The sequence below is a fragment of the Synchiropus splendidus genome, chromosome 2 (assembly GCF_027744825.2).
Source record: "Synchiropus splendidus isolate RoL2022-P1 chromosome 2, RoL_Sspl_1.0, whole genome shotgun sequence".
In the NCBI taxonomy this organism is placed as follows: domain Eukaryota; kingdom Metazoa; phylum Chordata; class Actinopteri; order Syngnathiformes; family Callionymidae; genus Synchiropus; species Synchiropus splendidus.
This window is the reverse complement of record NC_071335.1, coordinates 27379523-27405915: the sequence shown is the minus strand read 5'-3', so window position 1 is coordinate 27405915 and position 26393 is coordinate 27379523. Positions and strand designations below refer to the sequence as shown.

The following is a 26393-nucleotide window of genomic DNA, read 5'->3' as shown; positions in this document are numbered from 1 at the left end:
CTATCAGGCTTCCATATCCAATAGAAATACTATGTATTTATGCGCTGTTTTGTACTGAAATATCAATATAATGCTGAAATATAAATATATTCAAAATGAATCTTCAGAGCTCAATGTGAACAACATATGTCAGATTATTTAGTCAGTTGGTTTGTGAGATGTTTGTGTATTTGGAGACAGACGAAAATGCTCGTTCATCATTTCAACGTTTATTTAAAAAACTTAAAAAGACTTCTGCACGAACAAATACTTACAAACACCGAGCTTTTGCTGATGTGCACATATCTTTGAGTTCGCCTGCCTGCTCACCTGAGGGGAATCACACCAGCCACCAGATCCAACGTGGATCACAAGCCTTCACCCGAGCGTTCAAATCTGCCTTTCTCAAGTGACTCTTGACCAAACATTATGACCATCAGTGGATGACAGAATGGCTCCAAAAATAAAGGTTGGAGTGAGAACCATATTAAATGATTCACGTGTAGCTAGGTAGCAATAGTGTGCGTGAGCGAGGAGAACAGAAGAGTAAAAGTGAACCTCACATCAAGGACTTGCCTGTCACCTGTTGTGTGTGTCAGCAGCGGAACATTCCTGATGGAAACACTGGAGCTGGGATCATCATCGGGACAAGACTGAAAACGTGGCGAGTGTTTCACGAACAAAACTGACTGTGGTCAACCCAAACACTAGCTCTCACTCCCGAACATCGAGCCTTTCCAGCTTCATGGACTTGAAAATCTCACAGCAGAAATGCCACCCCGCGACAGTCCTTCTAGTCCATAAACGCAGTCTCCACAGACTCTCAGCCTTCTTTCTTCGCGCCCCAGCTGAACCATTTGGGGATGGGAGACTTCTTCTTTGGCTTTTCCTTCTTGAAGCCTAAAAGGAGGAGAGTCAGGACAGCACCTGTGAGGAAGTAGTACTGCTGTAGTGTAGTAGAATCATGTCAGTAGAGAGGCGGGTGAAGCCCACAGTGGAAGGAGGGCGGCCATATTGGTGATGAGCTCACGGACACTTACTGAGGGTCCTCATCATCAGGTTCAGCTGCTCGTCCTCCTCCTCCTCCCTGGGAACAGAGAGACGTGGGACACATGAGCGGCAGGGATCGGGCGCAGGGTGGGGCGGCGTCACCTGAGTCGGTCTTCGTCCAGCCCCTCCACGATGGCGTTCCTGTCGTTGACAATCTCCATCAGCTTGGCCATCAGCTGCTCCTCCCTGCGTCGCTCCCAGGAGTTTTTCAGATGATCTGCAGACCAGCACGGGTTTAACATGAGCGCCATCGGCCCGGGCGCCTCCTCACCTGGCTTCTCCATCAGCCTGCGCAGCTCCTTCTCCACGCTGGGCTGCTGCTCCTCCAGGTCCTGGGTTCTGCCTCTGAGGAGGGAGGAAGCCAAGCACCGTGGTGAACTTGCTGAAGACACAGACGCGTGCGTGACTCCGCCCTTCCACACGTCTCTGTTTGTACAGTCAAATGGACCTGACTGGGAGCAGTCACAGACCCAAGCAGCGAGCAGGGTCCAGGACGCCCACTGGGTCATGGAGGAGGCAGGAAACTGGGAATTCAAACTGTCAACCGTCTGGCCACAAGGCTGTCGCACTCGAGAGTGGACCGTGCGTGTGTGCGTGCGTGTGTGTGTGCTCTCACATGTAGACCAGCTCAGACTCCCGGCGCATGGCCACCTGCTTGTTTCTGATGAGGTTGAACCACTGGACCATGAGATCATCCATGACCGAGTCGTCTTCACCCTCTGACACACAAACAACGGTGGTGGACACACAAGTGCAGGGAGCAAACGTGAGGAAGCAGGTGTGATGGAGGCAGGAGGAGTCAGCGCTGAACTCCGGGAGCACGTGCCATGGTGGAAGACTCACCCTCCTCACTGGAGCGCAGCTTCTTCTCCAGCTCCACTCCCTCTCTCTCCCACTCATTCAGGCTGTCCTCGATCTGCTGCAGCTCCCTCAGGATCTGCTCTTTGGGCACGTGGCTGGGCTTCATCTGAAGATACATTTGGATGAACGTTAAACCAAGAGCTTGTGAGGAACTGCCGACTCACGGCAGCACCGACCTTAGTCAGCGGCGATGTGGAAGCCTGGGCTGTTGTCTGGGCGTCTGTGGAGCAAAGACACGGGTGAGATTTGTGTCCGTCACGCAGCAGAGGATGAGCAGAGTTTACTCTTCGGCGCTGGAGGAGCGACGGAGACGTGAACGGGAGGTGGGGGGGGCACAGGCCGGGCGGCAGGTGCCGCAGCTCTCCAGGGTTTGGGAGACGCCTGAGGAGAGGCTGCAGGTCTGCAACCACAAGACATCAGTCACTCAGTCCACAACCACACCTGCCTCCGCTGACTGGCAAATACATGGATAATTCAACACGACTGTGACTCTGTACTGCAGCTCTCATGCGACACAGTCCCAAACCTGAAGTGCCATTCGTTTTGAAATTAAACATGTTTTTCTTTTTTTTTGTACTTTCATAAAATCACGGTTACATATTTATTTCATGAATTTGTTTCTGTTTCTGTCTCACCTTTTACGCTGCTTCTTTTAGCACATATAAAAAACTGCATTTTCCCTCATTGAAATTTTATTTTATTATTATTGTACATGTCCCTCATGCAGATGCTTTTAAAACTGGAGCAACAACAATTACATTTTTCTTCTTCAAGCTTGTCAATAGGTTTAAAAATACAAACAACTATTTTTTCAATAATTTTATTTGAAATTTAATTTATATTTATTGCTTATTTTGTCTATTTTCTCCGAAACTGATTATTGTTAGTGGAAATATATAAATGAATAAATACATTTAAAATGTACAGAATACAGTAATATTCAATTAATTTAACAATTTAATTACTTACTTTTTGTTCAGAAAAAATACGTTTTCAAACCCCTAGAAATGTATTTTTAAGTTATTTTCCTTTTTTAAATATTAACATTAATAATAAAAATAAAAATAATAATAATAATAATTTCAATGTCAGACACAAAAACCGAAAAAGTTCCGTGTGAGTCCAGTGCGTGAAAGAAGAAGGAAGAGCCTTACTTCGAGTCTCTGGGCAGAGGCTTGAGTCTGGACCTCCAGTCTGCAGGAGACTCGCTGTCTGAGGCTGAAAGACAACAGGATTTCAGCTTTCTCATCCTGGCGACTGACAGTTATTGTGAGCTCAGTCATCTTAATGTGTATTGTTCAGTGGACCCGGAGGGACAGACGAGTTTCGCAGGGATGCAACTTTAAAATAAGCGAGACCACATTTGTCCAGCAGAGGGCGCTGTAATTCAGAGACTCCACCCCCTCTTCACTGGAGCGCTTGTTTGGTTGCAGTCACCCAGGCTTGCTGGATCCAGGGCTCTCACCTGAGGAGCTGGGTGTTGCCTGACTGGTCTTCAGGACTCCTCTGTCTGGGGTCGTGGGCCTCGCAGGTCTTCTAGGCCTCTCTGGGGTTCTGGGTCTGAGTTCAGAGGCAGAGTTCTGGGCGTCTGGCTCGGGCTTCAGGTCGGCCAGCAGCGCTGGGTGGGGCCTCAGTTTCACTCTTCCCCTCACCGGCGCCGTCTTCGGGGTCACCACCTCAGAGGGTCTGCAGCGGTGCGTTACGGAACAGTTTCAGCGACGTAATGATGTCACGATGTTTACAGTGATAACCTCTTGTACTGTACATGCACTTCATCCAGAAGAAATACAAAGTATTGTTTCTCAAAATCACTTCAGTAACCAATGTATCTTAAATGAAAAGACAATTCAGCAAAATGTGCTTTTTGATATCATTATATAAACAATATTCAAATAATTGTCGACCGGAGAAAAGTGTCTGCTCTTACTTCTCCGTTTTCTTCAGCACCACTCCAGTCCACTCCGGTCTGGTGTTTTCCTCGGCCAGTTTTTTAGAGATGAAAGCCGCTGCTGCTTTTTTCTTTTCGTCCTCGTCCTTTCCTGTGACGGCCGCCGACGTCTCCTGTGCACCCGCTTTGAGATGAGTCCTGTCTTGCTCTGCCTCGGCGACAGCGACGCTAAGGACGACGGGGAGATTGACTCTTGCTTCCTGAACTTTGGCTGCATGGGAGGTTTTATGCAGCTCCGGCTTGGTGCTCAAAAGTGATACTTTAGTTGGCTCTGGTTTTGGGGTAACGCGTAATACTTCCTTGGGCTCCGGCTTGATGGTCACCAGCAAACTCTTGTGCGGCTCTGGCTTGGTGGTCGGAAGTAACACTTTAATAGGCTCCGGTTTTGTGGTTACATGTGATACTACATCAAGGTCGGGCTTGGTGGTCGCATTTGACACTTTGCTCTGATGCAGCTTGGCTGGTGAATGTGACTCTTTTTTGTTAGGTAAGTTTGAGTTCATATTCAGCACCAGCTTGGTGGTCACATGTGACACTTTGTGCAGCTCCGGCTTGGTGCTCACATACGGGTCTTTCTTTGGCTCCGGCTTGGTGGTTATATATGACACCTTGTTCTGTTCTGGCTTGGTGGTCACTTGACTTGGCTCCAGCTTGGTGGTCACATGCAACACTTTATTCTGTTCTGGTTTGGTGGTCACTTGACTTGGATCCAGCTTGGTGGTCACATGTGACACTTTGTTCTGCTCCGGCTTGGTGGTCACATACGGGTCTTTCTTTGGCTCCGGCTTGGTGGTTATATATGACACCTTGTTCTGTTCTGGCTTGGGGGTCACTTGACTTGGCTCCAGCTTGGTGGTCACATGCGACACTTTATTCTGTTCTGGCTTGGTGGCCGCTCGTTTGTCGTCCTCCTGCTGGAAAAACTTCAGTTTGGACTGCAGGGTGATGGCCGCAGTGGTGGAGGTCCAGGGAGCCGGGGTGGGCCTGCTGCTGAGCGACGGACTGGAAGTGGTGCTGGTGTCACTCGAACTGGTCCCGGACCCGTTAGAGGCCGCTGCAGTTCGACTCGTTTTAGCGGGAGGTGACGAGGAAATGGCGTCTGAGGGAGTTCTGGTGGGGTCCGGCAGCTGAGCGGTCCACAGTCTGGCCGGTTTCACCGGCGAATATGTGGCTTTGACAGGGTCCGTGTGAGGAGAGGCTGTGGAGGGAGGCGTGTTTTTGGGCAGATCTCTGAGTGGCGAGCTGCTGTTGGTGAGAGACAGAGTCCTGGGAGAGACAGAGACAAGATCAGAGAGCGCTCTCCTGCACAAGGTCCAGAGGAAAACGTTAGCAGCCGAAATACAAGAGAAGAAGATGAGAAAAGAAACAATTCATTCCAGATCTGTACGATAAAAGACTGCTACTGTTCAAAATCATTTCTCATTGGACATTTAGAGTAACGTATCTGTTTTTTTTAGAGCAAAGACAGAAAATAAAATTTGATATTTTAAAGTGACTGCCCAACATAAAAATAATAAGACTTTATGATGGATGAAAATATCATAACTATTATCATGGATTACAAATAAAAGTTTGACAAATTCATATACAAAATAAATACTTCTTAAAAAAGCATTTTAAGTAACGCTGGCTGGGAAAAATAGAATAAAATATTGACAAGTAAAAAGGTATGAGAACATTTTATGGCAGAAAATTTGGAATTTATTTTTGCACCACAAGATGATGTTGTGGCCTAAAAGAGGAAAACACGTTTAAAAAAAACTGACGAAGAGTATTTATTTTCAGTATGTCTCTAAACCTCAAAAATACATTGTTTAAAAATATCAATATATTTTACGCTACAATTTCATAATCTATGAGAGAAGTGGCTGGGAAATGAAAATAAATGAATAAAAATAAGGTCAAAAAGTTTTTTTTCATGTATTTTTTATATATAATACCATTTTTGCATTTTTCAAGATACAAAAGTAAAACAAAGTTCCCAACATTCATCTAATGAAGACTAACATGATCTTATAGGAGTTTCACTGATTTATTGCTCATGCATTCTGTTGTGTTAAATTCCAAAATTATTGAGAGATGAGAGAAAAAAAATCAGTTCATGTAGACACATGATTTGCAGTTGCTTACTTGGCACACTGTCTGTGGTAGAGTTTCCCGTCCACGAGATGTCGCTGCACCAGATGAACGTGACCATTGCAGGTGGTGCACTTGTTGCTGAGCGTACCAGTCGTGTGGTTTCTCCTGGCCGGCGCCTCCTAGAGCCCACAGAAGGAAGCGACGTTGAGAGGACGGAGGTTTTTAACGGGATGGGTGACCTTTCACCTGGACGGCACGCGGGGTGGGCCTCTGCGCTGGGAGTGGTTTGGAGACGTTCCAGGAAGGCGGAGGGATGTTCTCGCTGGCCGCTTTAGGAGCCTGGAACACTTGAGCGCTCACCGGCTGGTTCTTCTTACCGGACGGTTCATCGCTGTTGCTCCCAGCCGGCCGCTTCACGCCGCCCGTGCCGCCCATGCCGCCCATGCCGCCGACTGTCCCCGAGAGAAACCCTTCAGAGATGAGCCGGCAGAAGAGCAGGGAGAGAAGGACTTACTGGGCGAGCGTCCGTGGAAGTAGTTGTAGTACTGTGAGACGTAGGTGAGGATGCTGAGTCGGTCCGGAACCTTGAGCGCCACCATGTCTTCTGCGTCCAACAGTGCCGGGATGCCGAGCTGTGCCTCAGCCACGGAGAAGGCCTGCACATGTGGAGCGGCACATTACGACCGGGACAACAACGCACCCGGCAGAGAAAGCACAACTTGGCTGTGAGTCAGGGAACTGCAGTGGAGCAGAGCAAGTGCAGGCAGATCCACCAGCAGCAGACAGATAGAGATGAGAATCTAGGTCACAGGCTTTGTTTGATCACAGGAGGACGACTGTTGCGTTGACCCTCCACCTCGATGTGAGATGGTGACTCTGAAATGATTCAGCGTCTTGACCGCTGCAGAGTCAGTCGGAGAGAAACATGTCCAGAGTTAAAGCTGCCGCTGCCTCACACGCGCCTCACCAGCTTGTTGTTCTCGTAGACGTCGTCTTTCTTCAGAGAGTCAAAGTCTCTGCAACAGAGCAAAAACACCTGCAGTCAAAGCTCTGCTCGCCTCAGCTACGTGGATCCACACACACCAGCACAGAAAACACCTGCTCCACTGCGCCTCTGTAGTCTCTGTCTGCAAGAGACCTTGTGTGGAGTGCAAGACACCTTTGGGCGTCCAGGAGTGTGTCTGCGAGTGATTTTATGGAAGTCCAGAAGTGACTGTGGTGTCTACGTGGGTGTTTCTTGTGTCCTTACATGCATGAGCAGTGTGTGAGAGGGACTTTTCTGAGGCCTGTGAGAAACTTTGTGGTGTCTGTGAGCGACTTTTCTGATGACTCTGAGCAACACTGAAGTGTATGTGAGCAACATTGTGGTGTCTGTGAATGATTTAGTGGCACCCTGCTGTGTATCCGTGACGATAAGTGTGTTTATAATGTCCAGAATTGTGTGTGTGTTGTGCCAGAGTGTGTTTGTGGGGCAAGAGGGTGAACATGTGGCGCTTCTTCATGAGCAGTTTCTGGCCATGTGCAGCTCTGTATGTGTGTTCAGTTCTTGTCCAGTGTGTTCCACATTAACTCCATCACTCAGTACTTCCTGTTTTCCTCCTGATCTTAAAATAATTTCCACTGAAACTATGACACATTTTTTGCCCGAGTTTCCACTTGAAGTCTCATAAAAGTGTGTACGTGTCTCCGTGACGACGACACATGAAACAGGTCAAAGGTCGGTGAAAAGTGACGAGTCATCCGAATGGAATTTCTGAATTCAGATGTTCTCCACAAGTGCGAGCCGCTTCTCTCCTTGGATGAGGTCATGTGACAGAGGAAGATAAGACTCATCAGGAAGCGAGCGACTCGCTGAGTTTACACAACCGCAGCCTTCAGACTGACGGCGAGTGTGTTCGTTCGTGGCATGAGTTGTGTTTGTCAATATTGGCTCCGACTTCCAGCTCACAAACTCCGCTGAAGCTCAGTCATCCACCAGGGACATGGAGCAGAGCGTCTCCCTCCACAGTTTAGGGGTTTCACTTGGCCTGTCTAGCTGCGCGGAGCCAGAACAAAACATAAAGGCTTTCTTCTTTAGTGCCCCTGACCCGCTTACCGTGACTCCCCTCAGCCAGAGTGGAGCTCTAAGCTCTCTACACCGAGTCCACCACAAACGACGGAGCTCACCAAGAACCCGCGGAACACGACTGTGTGTGCGTGCGTGTGTGTGTGTTTTCATTTTCAGTCATCTTGATGTTTAAATCAAGATAGATCCAGTCTGTGTTTTTGTCTAGGCGCTCTAATTTCCTCCCACAGTGGAGCAGCACAGTTCAAACTGGCTGGGCAGCTGGAGGGGAAAGTCTCGCTGAAGACGCAGCGAAACATCATGAATATTCATGAGCGTTTCTCGCCCTTCAAAACAACTACAGGCTTCTCTGTGCGCTCAGTTTACGACGCCTCTCCAGCACACGGGGTCGAACTTGAGCCCACAGTGAGCGGTTCTGGAGGTCAGCTCGAGTTCGCGTGGTTCCGTACTCACATCAGGTCCGGTCTGTGTTTGTGAATGAGGGCGCAGAAAGCCATTCCGTCCCGGAACGACGTGGTCATGTTGGTGATGGCGACGTCCCGGTAGCCGTCACACTGGACCCGGCACCACTGCTGCAGCGCTTTGACGGCGGCCATCCCGGAGCGGAGAGCCGGCGGCGGCGGGAGGGGGGCGTGGGGGGAGACAGAGAGCCGCTCCCCTCCACTCCTCCCACGCGGAGCTTCTCAAGTTTCCACGGCGCGATCGACTCCGGGGAAGGATCGGGAACGTGGAGGACTTTGGACGGGACAAACTGAAAGTGGAGCGCGACACCTGTGGAAGGTGACGCGGCAGAGGAGGAGCCGTGGGGGGATGGGGGGAGGAGTCAGGGGAACCGCCACCGACGCTCAAATCCGCTAGTGATTCCGATAAGAGTCTCTTTCTGTGTGACGCAAAACCTATCTATTTGCCTACGGACGACATGTGTGAAGTCGAAGAGACGCTACAGCAGCAGGAGGCCGCGAGGCTTGCGCTTATCGTTGGAGCTGCGCTCGAGCTTTTCTATTAAAAAAAAAGAGCAACCGAGTGGTGTCTCATTGTCCAGCAGTATAAAAAGCTTCAAGGTTCAATGAATAGCCTGTAAGCGTCTTAGCAACTGAGCTCATTCGCCTGACGGCTGGCCACAGTCTGCTGTAGCAAAAGCCCTTCAAGAGCGAAACTGACATCAAGGATCACCAGGCTTTTCCAAGGTGCAAACACCTTCAAATCATGTTGCACACCAATGGCTCCTTTCCAAAAAATATTTTAACCACGTTTTACTTTTGCAAATATTCAATATACACTGTTGGAGTAGTTAGCTGTTGAACAACACTTGTATATTATTTCTAATTTAAAAGAAGAAATAAATAAATAAGGATTTTTCAAACTCATGTCATAGTACGCAAAATGAAACTGCGTTTTAGACCAGAGCTCTTATTTCGATATTTTGAACTTGGATCAAGCTCTTTCCGCATTGCCACTAGTCTTTCTGGATGAAAGGGGATTCACTTTCCGTCAGGTCACTGAAGATCTTGAACCATGTGCTCATGATCTGTTTTGACGTATTTGTGAGTCGTGATTGAGCTCAGGTCACTCACTCACCAAGAGGCGTATGGAGAGTTTGGGTCTGAACATTCGCTCTTCTCTTCAGGTGACAGCGCCACATGCCTCCAGAACAGCAGCCTTGGGTCCCGAGTGCCAGAGAGACCAGGGGCCTGCAGCCTGAGAGCTGCGCTGATAATCACGAGGTGGGTCAGAATATGTTGATGTGTTGTCCTGCGTCTGGCACCGTAAGTAAGGGAAAGGCATTTCTGCCCTCAACATGGCTGCTGCATGTTGATATTCAACCACCCCAGTCACCAGGTATTTCAGTCAGGCTGCTGCTCGGCGTCTTCAGGTTAAAAATAAAACTTTAATTCCACCAGATAAAGGGCTGAAGTGCAGAGATAATTGAACTGTGGAACCAGTTAGCCAGGCGTGGCACGTGTGTGTGCGCTCGTAGGCCTGTCGTGTCTTGTCTGTCGGGTGTGTTACTCGACACCGACGCGTGTGCAGTGGAGCAGCAGCGCAGATGTCAAACAAGAGAGCGACGACTCCCATGAACTCACCTTTCAGAACCTTTTGCTCCAGTAAGCCTCTTTGTTCGCAGATTTTAGTGACGTAACTTCTGGGTGCAGACGGCATGAAGAGCATAACAGACTCATGGGCACTTGGTTTGAGTGCTTGTTTGTTGAGGTGTCCTGGACGTGTCACCTTTCCAGGGTGTCCACTCCAGCACTTTGTGACCAGCCTCTTCAGGAGAGGGCACTTGAGGTGGTCCAGGAGGGAGGAGGCCCAGGGGCAGACCAGCACACCTCAGTATCCCTGGACCTCTTCATGTCAACTGCTGCCCCCTGCGACCTGCCCTGAATGAATGGAAAGAAGGTGAAGTCGCACTCGACTCCTCTCTGAATGGAAAGGTGGCTGCATTAGGTTCCACTGAAGTGACAACACTGGCTCAGTGTAGAATAGACTTCAGTCATCCCTCTCTTTGAGGAAGTGTTTCTCACGCACCGCACGGCAGCTCAACTGAAAGGAAGTCATTTCTCAAACGCGGAGACAAACCCTCCCACTGGTTCTGAGACCATCACCAGCTCGTCCCCTCGGCATGTTCACGCCCCCCCGCTCCACCTAATCTCCCCCAGATCCGGACCGGAAAAGCACTCGTCAGTGCAGCAGAATGCTCGGACCCCCGCTGCCCCCCGCCCCGCCCCTGCTCCAAAAAGCCTCATCTGGAAGCCATCAGACAGCCTGGCCTCAGCCAACCACCACACAGGATCTTCTCAGGTGAAAAACATCACTTTGGGAGGTTACGACATGTAACGTGCGTGTGGCAACCGCAAGTCTACATCCTTCCACACACTGTGGACGCCACTGCGTGTTAGTTCCGTGTGTCCACATTGCTCAGTACGATCACCTGACTGGGCTCCTCAGGGAACCGTCCCGGTGCCTTCTCACCCTCAGCTCACACGGTCTGATGACTGGGACTTGGTGGAGCGGTGGCATCAGAACCTCTGCAGGTCCACTAACCTCATGCACCTTTTGACACCAAGGATGCCGAGACTCGCCTCGTTCACTATACAGACGATAGGTCTGAGCCCTGCAGGGGGCGCTCCAGATGACCCAGTGGCATCAACGCAGCAGCACCAGCTATACTGAACCTCTTTGTATCTTCAAGAAACGCCTGAACATCTATTGCACTCCGAGATTTGGTAACTCATTTGGCTTATGGTCGGTAACATCCAGTCCACTGCGATCCATCTGAGAAAAGCCAAGGAGAAACAATCGTCCACCCTGGACCTTTAAAACACAAGACAGAGCTCAAACCTCACCCGGAGTTGGCATCAGCACCAGGGTTGAGTGAGCCTCTCCTCAGTCGTACAGTGCCTTTGACAACCTGGAGACTAAAATGGAATCTAACGCTTCTGAAAGCCTAAAAAAAAAAAACAGCACATCACTCAGATAGTTGAGAACCCAAATGTCAATTGATGCAACATTTAATGAACGTGACACGGACAGTGCAAAAATAAAACCAGCTTCAGCATCTCTTATGGCTCATTGGACTTTAAAGCCGAGTCTCCCGCAAGCAGCAGAAGAGTGACAAACCTTAATGTCAAGGCACCGTCAACCCCTGGCGCAGTGCAAAATCGCCTCCTACTTACAAAGTGGCCGACAATTGCTCATCAAAATGAAAGTCCAGCAGTCAGGAAAACATGGAGCAGCCACGGCGCAAGTCGCTCCAGGTCTCATCCAAAGTGACATCTTGATCTCTCACTGCCCCTCTGGAAACTAGCGGTGGATGACCAGACTGCCAGATCACTCCCAGCTGATGGTGAAGTTCTGACTGAGATTGAGCTGCAGGTCTGCGACGGTCAGAACCTGCAAGGCAACATTCAAAATGTGCTACATGCTCGTGATTTTCCCTCCTCAGAAAACTTCACGTAGGACTCATTCATTCATTTTCTTCTCTTCATTGGAGCCTATCCTAGCGACCAGGGGTTGGTGGCGGGGGACACCCTGGAAAGGGGGTCTACTCTCGAGCCTAAGCCTAAAAGAAGAGGCGGAATTTTTCTGCCTGTGACTCACCTGGTTGGTTCTGTAGGTGAAAGGTGACTCCTGAGAGTTCACCAGCACCTTTGCTGGTTTCTCCTTCACGCCGTAGAAGGTCGCCGACGCCACTGTGATGTAAGTGGCCTCCACGTTGTTATGGAGAACCTGTGATGTCATCACCCTCTGAAAGTATGTGTTACGTTACCTCAGTGACGAGTCTCGGGGAGATTAAAAAAGACGCATCACCTGAGCGACGGCGAAGACGATGTAGGCGTACTGGCCCTTCTCGTAGGTGTCCAAGCTCTCCCCGTCGTCCCAGAACAGATCCCCGCCGGCTGATCCATCGGCAGACAGAGCAGAGATCAGATGGAGCGGCTGACCGCTGGACACCCACAGAGTCAGGCCCGGAGTCTGTGGGGACGGCGCACAAGTCTGAGTCATTGACCTGCCTCTGACTCGGAGACCCTCCAGCTTACCTGGGTCGGAATAATGGATCCTTCCCGCAGGTGCAGGTTGATCTTGTCCAGTGGAGCCTGAAGTCGTATCGTTTCACCGCCGCTGCTGACAGAGTCGCCCTGCAGAGGAGCACAGCAAGTCAGGAGCACGACGAGGCTGGTGACCTCAGCAGAGGCTTGTCAAAGGAGACCTATTGGCTAAGACGCTCCGCCCCTCACTGGAGAACATGAACTCTTGCACCACCTGAGGAAGGCAGCGTGTAGCATGCACTTGCTGCGCGGAGACCAGCGGATGTTCGGAGTCTGATAATGTTTGGACTTTTCAGAGGCCAATGAAAACAGTAGCTGCTCATCTAGAGGGTCAGAATTACGCTGGAGGCAGATGGATCTGGAGGTCAGCCATGATTGTTTACGTGTTTACTAAAGTGATTGGTGGAATTGGCGGGAAGGTCGCAGTGACTGGACGAAATTGCAGCGGCTGCAAAACTGGCAGGGATTGGTTGGAATTCTTTTCATCATTGTGACTGCAACATCGCCATCTGCTGGAGAGACTGTTCATCTTCGGACCACTCTGAGGTCTCAGACGGAGCCAACAGAACCACATTGTCTCCAGAAGGTCATGAGCTGCCGACCAAGCTGAACCCACTGATGGGATCATCTCGACTGTTTCTCTACTCACGGTGTAGAAGTCAAACCACAGTCCAGCGGGAAAGTAGCCGTCCACGTAGTTCACTCCAGGATCCAGCACCGGAGTCACCAGCAGACTCTCGCCCCAGAGGAACTGCTTGTCGATGCCGTACGTCTGCACGTCCTTCGGGAACCTGACAAGGCGGAGGGCCGTGAGGGACATGGGTCGGATGGAAAGAGAAAAGAGGACTTACTCAAACATCAGTGGCCGAGCGACAGTGCGTCCGTGTGCGTGGGCGTGATGGAAGAGCGTGTAGAGCAGCGGGAAGAGAGAGTATCGCAGCAGCAGCGCCTCCTTCATGGCTGTGCGGGCCACAGGGCTGAACGCCGTCGGGTCTTGAGGCTGTTGAGTGAACACACAGTCAGGAGGAAAAGCCGGTGCAGAGAGGAGCGAGGAGAGGAGGAGAAGGTCTGGAACCTTCATGTTGATGGCGTTGTGGTTGCGCATAAACGGGTAGAAAACCCCGAGCTGCGTCCAGCGCACGCAGAGCTCCTCCTGGGTCTCCTCGCTGAAGCCACAGACATCTGCTCCCACCAGAGGGACACCCAGGAGGTTAAAGGTCAGGATGCCTGCGGGGAAAAGCAGAGCGGCGTCGCTGCAGGTCCAACTGCGGCCGAGTCCTGGACGAAACGCCTCCACAACGTTTGTCGTGAGACGTTGCCTTGTGTGCAGGTCAAATGTTTGCTTTCATCCATGTCAAACAAAAAAGGTGGTGTTTATTCAATCTAAAATACACTTCGGTGGAAAGATTTGTCTCCACACGTGTTTAACACTCGTCTATTCACGCTGGATCAGTACAAGAGTGCTGAGAGAGCTGAGCCAAAAGGCAAAGCTCTCAGATCCAAGGGGCTGAAATGAGTTTTCACCGATAGGTTGCTGGCGTCTCTCCCTTAGAGACAGGGTGAGGAGTTCTGTCACTCGGGAGAGACTCGGAGTAGAGCTGCTGCTTCTCCGTGTTGGAAATTGAGGGGGTTTCGGGCCTCTAGTGAGGACGCCCCCTGGAGGCCTCCTTTTGGAGGTGTTTCATTCACAGCCAGCTGGAAGGAGACCGAGGGGACGACCCAGGACCAGGTGGAGGGATGAGTCCTCTGGGGTCCTCCAGTTAGAGCTGGCCAACGTTGCCCGGGAGAAGGAGTTTTGGCGCCCCCCCAGGCTTTTAGCTCGGAGGGCGTCCGGGCCTCTGCAAAACAAGGAAAAATGGACGCCCGATTCTCGACCGCAGCTTGGCCACCAGTGGGCAGATATGCGGGCAGAGATGGGCGGTGAGTCCGACCAAAGACAAAAGTCCTTGCCTTCAGCGCTTACTCACCTGCAATGGAGGTGTATAGATCCTTCCACTGGCTGTGGTTGTCTCCCAGCCAGTGTCCGGAGAACATGCCCTGGCTGGGAAAAGTGGAGCGGGAAATAACAAAGGGCCTTTTTCCCAAGATCCGCTTCAGAGCGCTGGAGGAGACAATGAAAGAGACCAGATGTTCTTCAGTATGTTACGGCTCATCGGCCCACTAGCAGGACCGCGTCCCCCACCTGGCTGTGGCTCGGGCTTCCATGAGTCCATACAGACTGTGGATGTTGTAGTGAGTGGACAGCTTCTGCTGGACGGACGCACACAGGGTCAGAGCTCTCAGCAGACCCCCCAGGACCCCTGAGGAGTGGAAACACATCAGTGGCAGTGACGCGGGTTCGCAGCTGTGGGTCACCTGCTTCCATACCGGGAGTGTAGGGAGGGTTTTCCAGGCTGTTGGTGGGGCACCCGTGGATGGATCCGTCGGCGAAGTTTGAGGGCTCGTTCATGTCCTGGAAGGAGAGACGTGTGAGGTCCCAGAGAGAGAGAGCCGCCACTGGCTTCTGTCCAACTTACGATCCAGAGTCCGTCGAACGGCACCTTCTCGTGGAACCTCCGGATGTTCTCAAACCACCACTCGTGGGTGTCGTTGTTGGAGAAGTCGGGGTAGGCAGTGAGACCCGGCCAGACCTGGAGGAGAGGGACACGTTCAGACCTCCGCTCATCAGAGGACCGGGACCAGAAGAGATGCTCACCGTTCCGATCAGAGGTTTTCCTTCTGCGTCTTTGATGAACACGTCTCGCTTCAGTCCTTCGTCGAACGGCCAGTAGCTCCCTTCCGTCTGGACACTGCTGATGCCCGGGTCCTGCAGGACCACGACAGACACACCACTGAAGAAACCTCCATCGCCTTCACAGTCACATGACCGAAGACAGACACCATCCACACAGACAAGGCCACTGTGTACCAGGATGATCACGTAGCGCTGGTCGTGGCCGTGCAGGTCTTTCACCATGGCAGGCAGTGAGGCAAACTTGTTGGGGTCGTAGGTGAAATCCAAAAACTGGTCCATGTAGTCGATGTCGTTCCACATGGCGTCCTGACAAGCGGAGACACAGAGGGTTACCATCCAAGCGGCGGCTTCAGGGGGATCATCTCCGGACTGCACCTGAGGAACGCCCTCGCTCCTCATGCGCCTCGCCACCTCCAGCGTGGCCTCGCTGGAATTGAACCCCCAGCGGCAGAGGTGGTAGCCCAGAGCCCAGTAGACCGGCATCGCAGGACGCCCTTGTTACAAAAGAGGGAAACAAGGACATGGATGTGAGCACTCCTCAATCCAGACTCACTCACCCACACACGTTTGTTTTGCTCTCCTTGTGGGGACCTCTCATGGCCATCACCCTTTCCCCAGCCTCTTCCCCTAAACCTAACCAGCCAAAACACATGGCTCACTTGAACCAGGACGCGGAACCAAACAGGAAGCCAGTTATTTTGACATCTTCATCCTCAAATTGTGGCTCAAGCTTGTGGGGTCCAGCTAAATGTCCCCACAATGTCATACGGTCCTCACAAGGACAGTGTCAAAAACTGGTCCCCACAAAGTCCACACAGCATGTCTGCAAACGTGTACACAATTTAGAAGACACCAACATGTAAGTAAAAGACACACAAAACACACAGTCAGACACAAACAAAACGCCCATGCTGAGTCACACACAGTGAACACATGTCGCAGACAGGTCAGCTGACCTATGACATCGGTGTATTGCTCGATGACTGAGGTGGGGTCTGGCCCCAGGAAGACGTAGAAGTCCAGGATTCCGCCGATGGTCCTCCAAGTGAGAGCCGGCGCCGGCTGAAGCACCACATCTGTCCAGGAAGAGAGTGAAAACAGTTCAAGTTCAAGGCCATCGAGGAGGAGAAGAAGAGAGTGTGGACGGGGTGGAGATGACTGTGACGGGTGAAGGGGAAGCTTAACAGGGTCATGATGAGGTGGTGAGAGGAGCTAAGAGGGCCTCAGTGAGAGGAGACTGACCCATGGCGTTGCTGTTGAGCAGGAAGAAGCCGTGTGCGTTCCCTCCCTCCTCCATCACCAAGTAAAAAGGATGCACCCCGTACAAGTTGGTCTTTTCCTGAAACACAGACAGCTGAGGGTTAGTCAGGAAAACAGACAGTGTGGGTCTGGTTCTGATGGTTCTGATCAATAACAAACTGATGACATGCAAGATGAATATCAGCAGAGCGAGTCCTGGACGTCGCTGAAGCAAGAAAGTTTAGGAGACTGCTCAAAATAACTCACAATCTCAGCATATTTTGACAGAAACACGATCCAAATATGACTATGAGCCGCCTCAACTATTTTCTCTTGGAGGAGCAGAGGTTGGACTCTGAGTCTCTCCAGAGTCATTACGGCCGAAGAGTCTCCTATGATCCCTCTCACTCCCCAAGTTACTCCTCCACTTCTCCCCGTCTTCCAATGGAGAACCATGGTCTCCAACTTGGAGAAGAAGACCCTCATCCCGGCCACTTCACATTCCAGTGTTGTGCTCTAACCCAGACAAATGTTAACCCCACAGACAGACAGGGTAGAATGAAACAGGAACTTATTCGGATCAACTAAAATGTCCCTCTTGTGAGAAGAGCGAGGAGAGAGTGAACTTTAAAGAATGTAAACACATAAAAACAAGGCTACAATGATCAGTTTTAGAACAAAAGTGACATTAGAACTAAAGATTTGCTGTGGTGGAACGCTGGACTCCCGCTCACCGTCGGCGGCACGTCGCGCGCCCACATGGTGAGAGTGTTCCAGTTGATATCGTGCAGGAAGTTGGCGCGATGCTCCCCGAGTCCATAGATGAAGGCAGTGGGCAGAGCCGTGGAGAACTGGAGGAACTGGTCTGCGTAGAAGAGCGGAGCCACGCTGGTGTTGACTCTGGAAGAGGTGGCACAGTGAGAGCCTGAAAACACGGCCGCCGTGGGTTTCGTGGCGGGTCCTACAGAACCAGTCCCGTGGAGATCCTCCTCACGACGATGCCGAACGGATCCTTCAGGAGCTCCACGCTGTAATCCGGGCGCTCGGCCCTCTTGGTGACGCTGGGGACGGAGATGGGGACTTCGTAGCGAGGACTTCCCGGGTCGGTGATCTGGGACACGAGAGACGTAGAGAAACTGTCAAGGTGGATTGTGGACAGAGAAAAAGAAAGACAAAAGTGGATGGGCTCACCCGAACACGAAGCCTGGAGTTGGTCTCCTGGCGGAGCTCCACCTCCAGAGCCAAAATGTCTCCGGGGTAATAGGTCTTCACCTCTTTCACCAACGTGCCCTTCAGTCCCAGAGAAGTGTCGTTGACGGACGCGAGAGAGTACGAAGGGAAATCCGGTGGATAAAAGCACCAGGGGAAACCGCTCTGTCCCGCTGGCCGAGCGTCCGAGATGAAGCAGCACTTCCTGGCTTCGCACATCTCTCTGGTGACCACAACGCCTCTCTCGGGGTAGCAGTCGAACCTCCGCACCTCAGGGACCAGGCTGCAGGCCTGCTGCCGGCCCAGGGCTTCGCTCTTGTTCTGTCTGGCCTGAGAGGAAGAGTTGGCCGCCGGCAGAGGAAAGCGGGGCTGCGGGGTGGCGGGACTGTGAAGCCAGAAGAGGGTCCCCAGGAGCCAGCCGCCCCCGATGAGCAGCACCAGCGCCCCCAGCAGCAGGAGGCTGGTGGTGATGGAACAGGGGAGCTGGCGGGGAAGCAGGGACGCTTCCTCCGCCTCGGCCACCTGAGCAAGGCCACGGAGAGGAGAAGGAGATCGGGAGGTGATAACAACAAGGAAAACAAAGAGCACTCACCGGACTCTCCTCTGGGACCCGGCCAGGTTCTGCCCTCAGTAAGGAAGTGGACAGCTGGACGTCCTCGGGGTTCAGGCGCTTGTAGGACGCCATGCTGATCTGTGAACGCATCACAAGCACTTTCTGTAGATTCTTCCCACGATGGGGAAATTTCCGTAGAGAAGTCGCAGCTCGCGCACACGAACATGTGACACAAACTTCCCCCTTTTTTTAACACAATAAACTCTTGACTTTGTTGCAAATACCAGCTCAGATACTACTTTTGCGGATCTAATGAGTATCTCATCAAATGGGTTCGCAACACAACATAAAGCAAAATCAAATATTAGCATCATGATCAGTTGGCAGTGTGTCTTCGCATTATGAAACTAAAGTTGACTTGAAAGAATAGAAGGCTCTCAGAAACCCAAGAGGTTTTACCACGTTCATGTTCATTATTGAAGTATTCTAATGTCCAACCACGGTCCGAGGTCAGCGCTCATAGTCGTCGTCCTCTCATGGAACAACTGTGCTGGAGAAAGTGCTCACAGCTCCAACTGCAGAGGTCCAAGGTGAGTTTTACTGATAAGAGTAGCGATAATGGGTTCACATCTCAAGTCTTTGAACGCATCACGCTCGCGGCTTGTGCACGTGCAGTAGCAGCAACAACAGAGGCCGCGAGACCACGTGACCGACTCGCCACAGCGTCACAAATTAACCAGTGTTGCTTCAGAAGAGAGTCAAACCTGCAACCTCACTCGAGTCCTGCTTCGACGGACGGGCCTTCACTGCCATTAGCACAAGTGGAGTTTATATGTAGGGATTTTCTTGGATTAACTCCACCATGTAAATAGTTATTGAAATAAATTGTCAGTGTTAGCAGCTAGCCGTCGTTAGCTTTCACACTAAACTTAGCAAAGGTGAACGCAAAAAGAAAAAGGACAAGTAAAGCTCCTTACCTGGACTTGGGCCGTGTTTTAACAACAACGTAACTTTGGACGGTCCGTTATGTGCGTCATTTAACCATATAATGTGACAAGTTCGGGTCGTGTGGTCACATTCTGCGTTTATTTACATCCGTGTCGCCTTCATGTGCGCTCGGACATTTCACTAGTTCCGGAATGAAAGCGGGATGACGGAAGTGTAACGTCACCTGGTGGCTGTAAGAAAAAAAAAAAAAAAAAAAAAACGAAGACAGACGCAACAATAAAAACGCATTTTGATATAAAGTTTTCAGCTTTTATGTTGAGTCGTGATCCATTATTTATAACAAAAAAAGGCGTTAATAGATGACGTACACCACGGACCACGGTTTAAACTTCCGGGCCAGTAAAATAAAAATAAAGATTTTTACCTAAATGAACAGCAATATGAAACGGGAAATATTAATATGAGAATTAAAAAAAATGTACAAAGCTAGAATGTTGGGTAAAACCCAGCTGGAAACAGACACAAATAACGTATGATCACATCCACTGCTGACATGAGACTCACTCACACACTCTTCAGTAGCTTACTTTTATTGGTCGACACGTCTAATACCATCAGACGAAGGCAGCACTGGGCGAGAATCGACCGTCGACAATCTCATGTTCCATTCTGGGTCAACATCTACAGCCGCAGAAGGTCCTCACTAGAACGACTTCACGATACGCACCAAGGACGAATACTGCATGAGGAGATAATAAATACTACAGGAGCTTCATTATGACGCTACCATCATGTAATACAGGATTATACGAGCTTTACATGAGTCACTGGAGTTCCAATACTTTTGCTCTAAAAATGTCAGACTAAATGGCTAAAACCTGCTCAGGACACTTCTTTTTTTTTTTCAGGCTCAACCACAATTGGTTTCACAGAGGTAGATATTTACCCTTTCTTCATCGCAGCTCGAGCGCTCATTTGTTCACTCAATACTGAAGTGTTTCAAGAGTCTGGCTTGAGAATCTACGGTCGAGAAACACCGGTGTGTTGAAGTGATGCTCGCTGCAGTCGGCGTGACAGGAGCTTTCATGGAAAAAACAAGAGGATGAAAAGCAGTGTGTGTCGGAGAACTGTGTTGGCATGGATTATTAGGTGCAGTGGACAGAAAATAAATAAATAAATAAAACAATACTACTAAAAGTAAAAACGTAGAATGAAGTCAGACACACTTCTCAGTATATAGGGAATAAAAAAGTAAATTCCAAGGCAGAAAACGGAGGAAGACAAAGATAAATAAATGTAGTAAAACAAGACAAAACGGCTAAAGCAACTTACAGTGAACATGGTGACTAACTGACTGGGATTTGAACCCATGACGTGCTTTGCTGTAGTTGGTTATCATAGCTGCAGCTGCGAATACAAGATGTGAAACTTCAGTCGGTGGGAGGTGTAAAATTCAAATAATAAAAATAAGACGAAAACAAAACAAATGAAAATGTAGGTAATATAAATAGAACAATGAGGGTAAGGAAAATGAATTAAAATTCATTTGTAATTCTGACTTGGTGCTGACGAAACATGTCGGACTAATATTAGAGGTTTTGGAGCTTCAGTCACGTGAGCACTCACCACATCACAACGCAGTGAAACATTCACAAGGGTCGCTGCACTGCCGTGAAACTCTGTTTGGCAGCGCGTTCTTCCAGTGCTTACTTCATAAGACACTAGCCACGGTTCGTATTGAATGAACAAATGGCGCCCGGCCGCTGCTACATCGACAGGCTAGGAGTCGCTGCGCTCCGACGTGGTCATGTCCAGCGGGGAGTCGTCGTCGTCGCTCTGAGACACGCTGTCCTTCCTCCCACTCACCTCCGACTCCTCCTCCGCCTGCTTCAGCTGGTGCTTGCGTTTGTGCAGCCGCAGACTTTGCGAGCGAGTGAAGCCCCGCCCACAAACGCTGCAGCCGTACGGCCTCTCGCCCGTGTGCAGCCTGAAGTGGTTCTTGAGGCTGGAGGCGCGGGTGAAGCTTTTGCTGCACTCGGGACAGTCAAACTTCTCGCCCAGGTGGATCTTCTCGTGCTCCCGGAGGCGGCCCGACTGGTTGAAGCTGCGCTGGCAGACGGCGCACTGGTACGGCCGCTCACCCGTGTGCGTGAGGCGATGGCGGTTCATGGCTCCCGAGTGGGCGAAGCTCTTCCCGCAGTCGGGGCAGGAGAAGGGCTTCTCACCAGTGTGGACCTTCAGGTGACCCTTCAGCTGTCCCTTCTGCGTGAACTGCTTCCCGCACATGGAGCACTGGTACGGCTTCTCCCCAGAGTGGATGCGCATGTGGATCTGCAGCGCCGACATCTTGTGACAGTCTCTGCCGCACAGGCCGCAGCAGTAGGAGGTTTTGGTCGGCGTGTTCCTGCTCTGCACCTTGACTGGAGACGCGGGAGGACTTTTGTCCAACGTCCCGTTTTCTTCAGGCACTGAGAAAACAAGACGCCACAAACCTTGAAGCAACACTGCCACCTATGTACTGAGGAACACACTGCATCACCGGGTAAAGTTTTCATCTCATCTTCGGTATGAACTGGTATTCTCATGGGCTCAACTTGAACCACTTTCTTTTGTCATTTCTTCTCACCATTCTCCTGTGACTCCTCCTCCTCCTCCTCACGCCCCTGAGGATCCGCTTTCAAGGCCATTGGGAGTTGCTCCCTGCCGTCCACAGGCAAGTTACATTCTTCTTCAGGATTCGCATCAGACAGTGCGTCTTGTGCTGCAAACGCAAGTAACAAGAGTCAAATCCCGAGTGGTGCGGAGTCAAAGCAAGAGTCTGGAGTGCTGACGTACCGATCAGAGGCTCTTCCTCCTCCTCCTCCTTCACTGTTACATTCGAGTGCTGGTGGGACGTTCTGCTCTCCACTCCATCGTCGGACCTCTCTGACCGGTGCTCGTGCTCGGTGGGTTGGTCACATTCAGGGTCATCAGGAGGCGACGCCTGGACTTCGGTCTGACTGTTCAACATCTGGGAAAAAGACGATAAACTTGAAAAGTCTCATGGAAAACTGTGGCGACCAAGCAGAGCCTCGCACCAGTGGAAAAGCCTTTCTACGGTCCCGGCGTCTCGACGTCACACTGTGTGGCAGCACGTGACACATTTACCAAAGATTTTGTTTTTTCAGGGGAGAACGCAGTGAGGGGTGGCACAAATTTTTGACCATTGGTGTGTGAACAGTGCCGTGATCGTAAAGTAGAGCCATCACACCTTTTCCATGACAAGCCTGTTCCTCCCTGGTTATTTCTCTGGATTTACATTGGAATTCACCAATTCTCCCGCTTTTGTGGGCAAGATCTGGTGGTTATCTGCGCGAACAACAATGGAAGCCTTTTAAACTGAGGAATTGTTTGGCTTTTTATTGTTTTTTTGCCTCTATAGCGGTAATAATTGGTGGTGAATGGAATGAAAAGCAAGTCAGTGCAAAGCGAGCGATCGTCCATCCGTCCGACGGACGTTGGGACGCCTTGTTTCAAAATCTTAGCTAAATGCGTTTGGAGCTGTGCGGCGACCAACTTCAGTGCAAGCTAGCAGTAAGACTTTTTTTTTTAAGACGCACAACCACCTGAAGAGCTCGTCCCAAAATCCTGACCTACCTTCATGCCGGCCGCGTCCTCATGCTTGGACGTTTTATCCGCCACTATGGTCATATCGTCACTATGGGCTGGCGTGGGTTCCACAGACGCGCATGGGTTCTCCGGACATGTTTTTTTATGGTTTCTCAGAGTTCCTGCTAAGGAAAAGTGCTTTCCACAGTCTTTGCATTTGTACGGTTTCTCGCCCGTGTGGACCCTGCTGTGACGCCGGAGCTCGCCGGGAGCCACAAAGGCTTTGTCGCACTCAGTGCAGCTGTATGGTTTTTCCCCTCTGTGGCTTCTCATGTGCGTCGTCAGGGTCCACTGCTGCGCAAACGTCTTTCCACACTCTAAACAGTGATAGGGCGTGATGCCCGTGTGGAGGCGTTCGTGTCGCACCAGGGTTCCAGACAAGGCGAAACTTTTGTCGCAGTAAGAGCACTGGTACGGTCTCTCTCCCGTGTGAGTCCTCTGGTGATCCCGCAGCTCCGCGGCAGAGTTGCAGCTCTTATCGCAGTCCGAACAGGGAAACTTTTTTCGGATAAATCCTTCAACAATCTCAGAGTGCATGGCCTCCAGGTGTGTCTTCAGATGCCAGTGCCGGGAGAAGCTCTTCAGACAGAGAGTGCAGTGGTACGGTCGTTCACCAGTGTGTGTTCGACGATGGAGCCGCAGCTCACCCTGGCTGGCGAACCGCTTTTCACAGAAAGTGCATGGGAATGGTTTCTCCCCAGTGTGGACTCGCTCGTGGATCATGAGAAGCCCCTTCTCGGGGAATCTTTTGTCGCACATGGAGCAGGGGAAGGGTCTTTCTCCGGAGTGGGTGCGCAGATGACGCTGCAGTTTGGAAGCGTAGGGGAAGTCTTTCCCACACACTGAGCAAGTGTGAATGACTGGAGCCTTCTCCTTTTCACTCTCGCCGCTTGTATTCAATGGAGTCTCACCAGCGTCAAATCCAGAGAGGGAATTCTCTCCTGGTGGAGGAGATAAAGAGGAGCACACTGTAGCTCTTGGAAAGTTTACACTAGCGTCAGTAAAGGCTCCAGTCAACAGCGTGAATCACTCACTGAAGTCAGAGAAGTCCACCTCCTCCCCGTCCGAGTTGATCAAGCCTCCGATTTCTTGGTGGTCCTCGTGCATCGCGGCCACCACCTCAAAGTCCACCGGATTTTCAGAGCCCATGTCTCACATCACCCTGGAGGAGGGCCGTCAGCATGTGAACACACTGAACACTGTGAAAACACACAAGCAGGTGGTTTAGGGTTGTTGCTGTCATGATGTCAGGTCCCAGCGCGGCGGCTAAAACTGTGAAGCTAGGAGCCAGGGCCAGTTGGACCCCAGAGTAGTGCCCGGGTGCCCTTGACCAAGGTCATAAAACTGTGACAGCTGCTGCACTGGGGCCGGCGTTTCACGTGCCCCAGTGCAACACCTCTTGAATTACACATTTCTGTAGTCTGTGGAGCACAACATAGTGACTCCATCCATGATGCACATGTGTCTGTGTGTGTCTCAGCGTGGATTAGAACAGGGGTTCTTCACCTTTTTGATCCCAGGGCCCATCTTTCCCAGACCAGAAGCTTTGACTGAGGGACAGATCAGCGCATCAACACACTGGAGCTCTACAGTAAAGTGGAGAGAAAGAATGGCAGCCGATCCATGTGATCTCCTCACCTTGGTTGCTCCTCAACACCTTCTCATTGTCGTGATAGAATGTCATCACATCACCCACCTCTATCTCCGGACACATGAAGTGAAACTGGATCATTTTCCCGCGCAACACCTGACACGCTCTCACAGCTCACTAGGTGCCGCAGAAAAACGCTGGTCCAGAAGGAGAGTTTGCCAGTGTGTGTGTATGTGTGTGTGACCGACTGTGGGATGTAAACTGCCTCGAGCTCAAGGTCAGCTGGGATTGGCTCCAGATCCAGCTCCCTCCCCTCGGCGCCCCCCTCAGCCTGAGCCAAGGAATAATTGAAATCTGCACTTGGTCGCAGGAGAGCGGCCTCAGCTCCCAGACATCACTAGCCGCTCACACATTCACACGGATCTAACTCACCTCCAGGAACAGCGGTCCATGTGAAAACCTTGGACTTAAACAGAGAAGCCGCGAGGGCATTTGTGGCTCAGCGGTCAGCAGAGCGCTGGTATCATTTCCAGGGAGCGATGAGGGCCACGCTGCCCTTTTCAAGGCGCCAAAGGCAATTAGAGGCTCGGCTTCCTGTTCAAGGACACGGGGATTGATCCAGTCACCTTCCCAGTTTCCAGGCTGCAGCACCGTCCCCTTGAGCTCAGCCGTGGAGACGCAACTGAGAGCAGGAGCCAAAACCTGGCTTCTGTGGTGAATCCTGGTGGGGAGGAAGGCTGCACCAGGCTGGTGGGCTCAACCCAGGCCGCACCTTCCTCACGGCTCTGGAACCTCCACCACCATCTACCTTCAGCACAGCAACTGTGATGAAGCACCCCAGGGATGAACACAGACTGCTGTAAACTAGCGTGAAACTAAGCTTCTTGAGTCAATAGTAGCAAATACTTTTCAGGCAGTGATGGCGGCAACTAGTCGTACATCACATGACTGGTCTTTAACACCTGACTAGATTCATGTTAATAGCAAAATTCACTGACAGGAAAACTGGACGAGGGGCAGCGAGGTGCTGCGGTCAAAGGTCCATACTGTTTGGTTTGGGGTGTGTAGAGTTCGAAGACGGTAGTTTCCTCCGATTTCCTCCCACAGTCAAACGCCGGAAACCCTAAACAAGCCATAGGTAGGTGTGTCAGCACGAGCGCTGCGACGGTCTCGAGACCTCGCCTCAGTCCTTGTCCAGCTCAAGGGCACCTCGGGAGGAGGAGCTTGAAACCCACCAGCTCAGAAGCGCTTCTATAAAACTGTCCCGGGTCTTTCGTGGCGCAACAACTGGCTGCTGAGATGCGTTGATGCACACTTCAATGGTCTCTAGCAGCACTGGTTTTGTCGGGCGGTAGCTGTGTAGCATTAGCCGGTCCAGCACCAGCCCGCGGTCCTCCTTCACATGAGCCACTAAACCTGTTGACTGTTGGAACGGTCCACACCAGACGGAGCTGCCCGGGCTCGGTGACCGACGGAACCAGCCCCGCGGACACGGACGACCACCCAGGAAACTGCTCTTGTTAGCCAGCTAGCTGCCCGCGCCGAGGCAGGTCAGGCGAGTCTGCTACAGTAAACAGCGACACGACCCTCACCTGACTCCAGGTGAGAGAGGAGGCGCATCCCCACACTCGCTCAGCGCTGCCAGTAAAGCTAGCGAAGGTTTCATACCAGACAATGGACGCTTGACTTACCTCCGTCTGACAAAAAAGAACAGACTCGTTTCAGTCCAAACAAAACAACGAGGGATAACGTGCAGGTTCCCACGACCCTCCGCGCTGATGCCGATGGAAAGGCGTGTCTTGTTCATGTAAAATATCCAATGAGGGAACTTAGCGAGGCGTTCGGCTCCCACAGACGCCTTCGGGCTTTAGCCGCATGCTAACCACTGGAACTAGTTCCACTACTTCCGGTTGGTACTTGCTGTCACAATAAAATACGG

At 51.2% G+C, this 26393-nt stretch overlaps 3 protein-coding genes across 8 annotated transcripts; all 3 read right to left on the bottom strand.

Annotated features, from left to right (window-relative positions):
• Window positions 1-213: 213 nt before the first annotated feature.
• Window positions 214-10557, bottom strand: LOC128753853 (MICAL-like protein 2). Of its 4 annotated transcripts, XM_053856006.1 has the most exons (16): window positions 8436-8722; window positions 6885-6933; window positions 6432-6573; window positions 6164-6369; window positions 5969-6096; window positions 3818-5104; window positions 3356-3576; window positions 3045-3108; window positions 2175-2290; window positions 2067-2110; window positions 1873-1996; window positions 1646-1748; window positions 1301-1374; window positions 1132-1246; window positions 1020-1066; window positions 214-879 (listed from the first exon to the last, which is right to left on the bottom strand). In XM_053856006.1, the coding sequence occupies exons 1-16, from the start codon at window positions 8576-8578 to the stop codon at window positions 803-805; spliced, it is 2940 nt and encodes a 979-aa protein (XP_053711981.1). In that variant the 5' UTR covers window positions 8579-8722; the 3' UTR covers window positions 214-802. The 4 variants fall into 4 exon arrangements, with proteins under 4 accessions (XP_053711981.1, XP_053711982.1, XP_053711980.1 ...); XM_053856007.1 differs by lacking the exon at window positions 8436-8722 and adding an exon at window positions 10067-10557 and having other exon boundaries at window positions 1132-1374; XM_053856005.1 differs by having other exon boundaries at window positions 1132-1374.
• A 188-nt stretch (window positions 10558-10745) lies between these two features.
• On the bottom strand, window positions 10746-19400 carry gaa2 (alpha glucosidase 2). Of its 2 annotated transcripts, XR_008413870.1 has the most exons (22): window positions 19245-19400; window positions 18307-18405; window positions 17697-18236; window positions 17471-17616; window positions 17240-17405; window positions 16509-16605; window positions 16223-16342; window positions 15642-15760; window positions 15441-15572; window positions 15228-15338; window positions 15049-15162; window positions 14900-14984; window positions 14715-14832; window positions 14500-14633; window positions 13608-13759; window positions 13384-13532; window positions 13182-13323; window positions 12524-12622; window positions 12294-12458; window positions 12084-12230; window positions 11330-11876; window positions 10747-11258 (listed from the first exon to the last, which is right to left on the bottom strand). XR_008413870.1 is itself a non-coding variant. In XM_053855677.1 (21 exons), exons 2-21 carry the CDS (start codon window positions 18397-18399, stop codon window positions 11814-11816), a joined length of 2892 nt encoding a protein of 963 aa, XP_053711652.1. In that variant the 5' UTR covers window positions 18400-18405; window positions 19245-19400; the 3' UTR covers window positions 10746-11813. The 2 variants fall into 2 exon arrangements, 1 of the variants encoding a protein (XP_053711652.1); XM_053855677.1 differs by having other exon boundaries at window positions 10746-11876.
• Window positions 19401-19525: 125 nt separating this feature from the next.
• Window positions 19526-26359, bottom strand: LOC128753709 (zinc finger protein 250-like). 2 transcript variants are annotated; one of them, XM_053855678.1, is made up of 6 exons: window positions 26146-26359; window positions 23898-24062; window positions 22852-23804; window positions 22051-22225; window positions 21842-21976; window positions 19526-21683 (listed from the first exon to the last, which is right to left on the bottom strand). In XM_053855678.1, the coding sequence occupies exons 2-6, from the start codon at window positions 24010-24012 to the stop codon at window positions 20995-20997; spliced, it is 2067 nt and encodes a 688-aa protein (XP_053711653.1). In that variant the 5' UTR covers window positions 24013-24062; window positions 26146-26359; the 3' UTR covers window positions 19526-20994. The 2 variants fall into 2 exon arrangements, with proteins under 2 accessions (XP_053711653.1, XP_053711654.1); XM_053855679.1 differs by lacking the exon at window positions 26146-26359 and adding an exon at window positions 24370-24397.
• Between the last annotated feature and the right edge of the window lie 34 nt (window positions 26360-26393).

Coding starts and splice junctions, on each gene's coding strand:
- LOC128753853 (XM_053856005.1), bottom strand. CDS start 8,578: ATGGCCGCCGTCAAAGCGCTGCAGCAGTGGTGCCGGGTCCAGTGTGAC. Junction 2,291..3,044: donor CCTCTGCCCAGAGACTCGAA/GTAAGGCTCTTC, acceptor TTGTGGTTGCAG/ACCTGCAGCCTCTCCTCAGG. Junction 1,067..1,131: donor CTGGACGAAGACCGACTCAG/GTGACGCCGCCC, acceptor CTCTGTTCCCAG/GGAGGAGGAGGAGGACGAGC.
- gaa2 (XM_053855677.1), bottom strand. CDS start 18,399: ATGGCGTCCTACAAGCGCCTGAACCCCGAGGACGTCCAGCTGTCCACT. Junction 15,761..16,222: donor GCAATACACCGATGTCATAG/GTCAGCTGACCT, acceptor TTTTGTAACAAG/GGCGTCCTGCGATGCCGGTC. Junction 13,324..13,383: donor GCTCGGCCACTGATGTTTGA/GTAAGTCCTCTT, acceptor CCGCCTTGTCAG/GTTCCCGAAGGACGTGCAGA.
- LOC128753709 (XM_053855678.1), bottom strand. CDS start 24,012: ATGGGCTCTGAAAATCCGGTGGACTTTGAGGTGGTGGCCGCGATGCAC. Junction 22,226..22,851: donor AGGACGCGGCCGGCATGAAG/GTAGGTCAGGAT, acceptor TCTTTTTCCCAG/ATGTTGAACAGTCAGACCGA. Junction 21,684..21,841: donor GGAGGAGTCACAGGAGAATG/GTGAGAAGAAAT, acceptor TTGTTTTCTCAG/TGCCTGAAGAAAACGGGACG.